At 47.6% G+C, this 6,000-nt stretch overlaps 1 protein-coding gene across 1 annotated transcript in view; it reads left to right on the top strand.

Moving 5' to 3' along the window:
* Window positions 1-702: 702 nt before the first annotated feature.
* The window catches only part of FOXO3 (forkhead box O3), a 132,234-nt gene continuing 126,936 nt past the window's right edge, over window positions 703-6,000 (top strand). Inside the window, exon 1 of the mRNA XM_044426851.1 lies at window positions 703-2,206. Coding sequence (XP_044282786.1) covers window positions 1,637-2,206 — 570 coding nt within the window. The 5' untranslated portion in view covers window positions 703-1,636. The remainder of the gene's footprint in view (window positions 2,207-6,000) is intronic.

Raw genomic sequence — 6,000 nt, 5'->3', positions numbered from 1 at the left:
CACGCTGATCCGGTTTTAGTAGTGATGTTGTGCTTTCGGGGAGGGAGGGGGTTAAAGACAGGCTGCAAAGCGCTCCCGTTGGCTGATGATGACAGAGACAGATCCCGCCGATAACTGGGCTCTCTGTAGTACTAGCGGTTTTGAGCGTTCGCCCCTTCGCCGACGATGTCGCCCTGCCCATTTTGTGGGCGGGCATCAGGCTGCGACGGAGTTAGGTTGAGGCTCGCTGCGTGTGTCTATAACTTTGTGTTGCCGCTCCTGGTTGTTAGGAGAAGGAATGTGGAAGTCAGCTGAGTGGAGGCTGAGAAGCAGCTCGAACGAATTGCAGCCGCCGCCGCGGCAGCAGCAGCGGCGGGGTTTCTCCCTGCCCGATCCTTCGCTCGTTGCATTCTCTTTGCAGAAGCATCGGGCGTGTTGCGCCGGGATTTTATTTTTGTAACGTTTTGTCGTAATGCCGCTGTTGCTTCTTTTTCTTCCAAAGTGAAACGAGCTGGAGACGGCTCCAGAAGCCAGGACCATGCCGCGGTGCTGCGTTTTCCACCCGTGCATTTCAATCCGGATTTCCTCGCGTTTCCACTGAGCCATTCTTTAAAATCTTCCTGGAAGCTGCCGCCTTTTGTTGCCGTCCCTGCGTCCCCTTCCTTCTTTCGTTTGCATGACCTCTCGCGCTGTCTTTTTTCTTCTTTTTCTTTTAGCCAATGCTTTTTTAAATGACTTGAGTGAAATGGGGGTGGGGGAAACTGTCAAGATGGCAGCGGCGGCGGCGGCGGCGGCGAGGAGGTTACGAATGTGGTAGTGTTGATGCTGGAACAAAACCTTGGCAGCTCTGCGAAGGACTTGGGCTTTCTAGACCTGTTGGAAGATCGGTGATTGGACTTAACAGGATTCTGAGCCACTCTTTCTCACATAGGGCAGGGTTTTTTTTTTTTTTTTTTTTTAAGGCAACAGCAATCTAAGTTTCTTTCTCCCCTTGATAAGATTTCCTTTTTCTTCACCTTTTGGGGGGGGGGGTGCATTGCTTTCCTTTTGGGAGGAGGCGTTTCCTTCCCCAAATGTATCGGGCGCGATCGGCTACGTTTTGAGACTTTGGAGTGTTGTGAAGTCAGGGAGATTACTGCAAGAGAAAAGAAAACGTCCGCCAAAGCAACAAGCAGGAGAGACGCGTGGCTTTTTTCTCTTTTTGTATTAATTTTTAAGCGGGGGCAGCGTGAGGCAAGGCGTGGGGGGGTCTCTTTAATGGATACAGCGCGATGCTATTGGAGGAATTCTGCACGGAGTGAAAGATAAACAAACACACGGGCGCTCCGCCGCGGAGATTGGCTTGCAACTCTGCCGTGTTTGGGGCTTCTTTCAGAATCGGTCGTCCACGCGAACTAGGCGAAGGGAGCGCGCACCTGGCGCCCCCCGGATTGTTTATTGATCTCCCTGTGACTCTTTTTTAGAGGGGAGGGGGCAAGGGCGGAGAGGTGAAAGACTGAAAAGGAGGCGGCCGGACCTTTAATGGAGAGTGGCATGTTTGCTCAGCCTCGCTGATCGCTGCTAGGAGGTGCGAGAGGAGGAGGGACCGGGCTCCTCTTGGCGGACATCCCGCCCCCCAGGAAGAAAGATCAGCTTCAAGAGTGGGGGAGAGGCCAAGATGGCAGAGGCGTCTCCCCCCGCCCCGTTGTCGCCCCTGGAGGTAGAACTGGACCCCGAGTTCGAGCCCCAGAGCCGCCCTCGCTCCTGTACGTGGCCCCTGCAGAGGCCTGAGCTGCAGGCGAGCCCGGCCAAGCCCGCAGGGGAAGCGGCTGCCGACGACGCGTCCATGATCCCGGAGGAAGAGGACGACGCCGACGACGAGGAGCAAGGGGGCAGCTCGGCCATGACCGTCGCCGTCTCCAGTGGCGGCGGCGAGTCCCTGGCCCCGGAGGACACGGCCCGCCTTCTGGCTCCCTTCTCAGGGCTGTCCGGCGAGGGAGGCGGACAGGGCGCCAACGCGCCGAGCGGCGGGCAGCAGCAGCAGCAGCAAGCAGGGGCGGCGGCGCCCAGAAAATGCTCGTCGCGGAGAAACGCGTGGGGCAACTTATCCTACGCCGACCTTATCACCCGCGCCATCGAGAGCTCCCCAGAGAAGCGCCTCACGCTCTCCCAGATCTACGAGTGGATGGTGCGCTGCGTGCCCTACTTCAAGGATAAGGGCGACAGCAACAGCTCGGCCGGCTGGAAGGTAAGTGCCGAGAGAAAAGTTGATGGGGGACGGCGCGGGAGGAGAGGAGAAGGGCTGCAGCTTTCCGAGGGAGACATGTGGATCCTTTTCTGCTCCTTCCCTGTGCGGATAGCATTTTCACGTTCCCTGTGACTTTTACAAGGGAGGACTAGAAAAGATCTGAGGACAACCTATTCCCATTTTGCCGTTGCGGAATGCACGCGGCACGCGTAATCTGCATGTGCGTGTTAATTAGTGCAGAATAACGATCACCCTCTGGTTGTTTCCTAGATAACAATCACTAACCCCTTCCAAAGAGAACGCATTGAAAGGGCGGGAAAAGATCCAGGCTTCTACAGCGACCTCTCGCTCCCTCTCCAGCCTATAGAAAGTGGCTCAGAGTGTTAAGATCATTTGACTTGACTCGCGTAAAAGTCGAAGTAGGGGGTGACCGAAGGAAAAAAAAAAAAAAGAGATACTCTTGAACTTCTTTTTTAATAACCTTTATCGGGATAGAGAAGGCTTTTAAAATTTGAATTTCCTTCTCACATTTCTCCTTCTTTCTCTCCCTCTCTTTCCCACTCCCGTTAATCTGTATGATCTAGATGATGAGCTGATAGTGTTTTTCAGACTGGGATTGAAGAGAGTCCCCGTATGACTTTGGGAGCAGTGACTGCACCCATGACGTGTTGCTGAGGCTACAGGGATGTACCCGAGTGGCACTTTGTTCGTGCACCACATTCCCCCTCCTGCGGGACTGGTGGGGCCAGTGTTGTCCCAGCCGCAGATGCAGTGGGGAAATCACTGGAGCAGGGTGGGTGGTGTGGTTGGCACAACCTGTGGGCACAGGTGTGCCCTGGAGGACCAGGGTGAAGGCACCTGCCTCTTCCACTGTGCTGCACTACATCCCTCCCCTCCCCCGCCTGCCCCTGCAGCAGCTGCCATGTGGATGCATGCAGAGAGTACATTCTTCCAAGGGTTATAGCTATAGGCATGGCTTTCCCATTTTGTAAAGAAGGGAATCAAACGGATTGCACATTGCACAGTCCCCCAGTTAAAAATTAAACAGTGGTGGTGGCACAGGTGCTGGTGGTGAAGGCAGTGGTGTGGAGAATGATCAGAGTCCAGAAGGGTTCTTTTGAAAGCAGTGATGCAATCCCTTCTGTTCCTACCACCTGCAGCTGCCTAAACCAGGCTGATATATTCTGAGAGCTTAACATGACCTGTAGTTGTTGCCACCACACAGTAAAGCAGGAAGCTTTGGGCTTGTGCCAACTGCGAGCAGGAATCTCAGTGGTTGGTTTGTTTCAATAGCAATATGTGCTTGTGTTTTGCTAGTCATTGTCGGTTTTCTTGTAGCCAAGATATGTGGCAAAAGGAGATGGTAGAATATCATGTTCAGTTAGCATCAGAGTCAAAACAATCGCTTGTTCAAATCTACAACTGCTGCTGCATGAGCAGTGCTCATTGTTTCACGGGATTATTTGTACCCTATTGATACAAGAAAACTGGAAAAGAAATATAAGGACTTTTCCTGTGTTTGATACTTTTTGTATGTGTAGCCTTACATAACTGAATATCAGCACATCTTACATTTTAAAACCTATTGTAGAGCAAAAGACAATGTATGGAATTGATATACTTTTTAATATCAAGCAATGAAAATAAGTGAACCTGGGTGTTGCAAGAGTACACTATTAAAAAGGTAAAGTCTTGGGAAGTTAAATATTTAATGGTTATAGAAAGCAATAGTTATTGCTGGCATTGAGAACCAAGGAGATGCTCTTTTACATGATACAGTCGCATATTACATTACATGCCCTGGTTTCTATTAGAAAAATGTGGACTTTATCCTACAGCCTTATAAATAACTTTGAATAACAGGCTAAAGTTGGGATGCGATTCTGCAAAGAAGAAACACTTCGACTTACATGCTGTCTTTTGTTGCTGTGATACTTTAAACACCAATGGAATGCTGTGAATGAAACATTAGCACATCTTTTTTGTCTGCCTGGGGTAAACATTTCTTCATGCTACTGGCACAGACTGGCAGTTGAGTTTGGTAATGGTCTATTGCAAATGGACAGTCTAACCCTGAACACACCACTCTGGAAGCAAATGCCAATGAACCCTGTGGCTTTATATGCTTACTTGGAAGTAAGCTTCATTGGGTGTGATAGGACTTAAATTCCACTGAAAAGGCATAGTAACGGACTTATGGTGTGCTGAAGATGAGCCTGTAGTTGAAGTTTATATAATTTGATGCTTGTATACAAATCATGACCAATATCCATATTTCAAATCACTCCTCGGGATGGGTCTTACATTATATACAAATCTGTGAGGAGGAGGAACAGTTTGGGACCCTTTTAGAGTTTAAAAAAATGGATGGATAAACTATTAAATGACTCCTTTGACTGTGCCACTTCTGTGCTCAAAATTGTAACCTTCAAAGCTGCTTTTCTTAAGCAACCCTCCCCCATCAACAACAACTTTTTCAGGGAATGGTTACAAACATTTGTGTATAACATACAGGGAAAACTAGATTCTCACCCAGCCATGAAATTCACTGTGTGAAATTGAGCTATGCACTCCTTTTATGTGAAGATCAAACGGGCAAGCAAAAACCATGCAAGTACCTGTCACTTTCCCCACCTCCTTTCCAGCCATCCAGCTACAGCTTATCCATGTTGTGCGTAGACCATGGCACTGGAGAGGAACACATTGCGTAAGCCACATGGAGCTCCTGGAGGAAGTAGAGGCTATAAGTGTAATTCAAGAGTATTGTTGTATGGAAATCCATATTGTACATTCTCAATTCATTGCTCCCCATTTTGGGTAATGAAATGCCAAGCCACAGAAAGAGAGGATTACCATTTACATTGGAGATGGTCAGTCTTTTTCAGAAAGTTGAGGATGGTATGACAAAGGCATTGTTGTCCACTGAGTGTGCTCTATTGTCATTGGTGCTCTCAGGTTTTGCAAGGTTTTGTGGAGCTTTAGAAGCCAGCAAAACCTGTTTGGCCAGAGCTGTTAGTAGGACAAAACAAGTACATGTACACACCATACAAGCAATGATGTTTCTACCATACCATTTTCTTGCACTGTCTGTACAGATGTATTTTGACATAGGTAAATAAAAGGAGGACAGTGTCACAGATTGCAACACTTTATGGCATGCATTCCAACACAGAAGGCTCTTATATGTAGTTAGTACCAAGTATCTTACGTAGTAGGAAAACAGTCACACGTATGGGACATTTTTGCTGCTTTTGTATGGCCACTGTACCTGGCCACACCCCGTGTGGATTATTGCATGTGACGAACTGAATGTAGGAATTATTTCCTACCTGAACAGGCCTTCTAAGTATGACTTTTGTCATTTATTATGAAGTAGCCATACGTTTTTCATTAGCAAGACGGTGTTTTTCTTTCATGTTTATCTGCATCACCAGTGTCTGTGTAGTCATGTAAGGGTATTTTTAGTTATTAAATAGTTATGTGATCACGATATAAATCTAATAATAAATCTAATAGTAAGTGTGGAAATAAGTATTTTATAGTAATAACATAAGGGTTATTAACATAAACTGTGCCTATCCTTGTACATGAGAATAAATGTCATGGGTTTTTTTTTCTATACACTAAATTGTTGCTAATTTGTACCCTTATGGACCTGGTAAGATCTTGCATACAGAAAAGGGAAAACAGTTCATTTCGGCAACTTTTATAGCACCTCTCTCAAAGGCATGAATCAGTCCACCCATTCAAAATTCTACAGTATTTACGATATAATGTAGAAACATTTTCCTCAC

This window comes from Varanus komodoensis, unplaced genomic scaffold (genome assembly GCF_004798865.1).
Source record: "Varanus komodoensis strain SLA01 unplaced genomic scaffold, ASM479886v1 scaffold1, whole genome shotgun sequence".
Classification (NCBI taxonomy): Eukaryota; Metazoa; Chordata; class Lepidosauria; order Squamata; family Varanidae; genus Varanus; species Varanus komodoensis.
The sequence above is the reverse complement of the archived record's forward strand: the minus strand, read 5'-3'. Positions and strand labels throughout refer to the sequence as shown.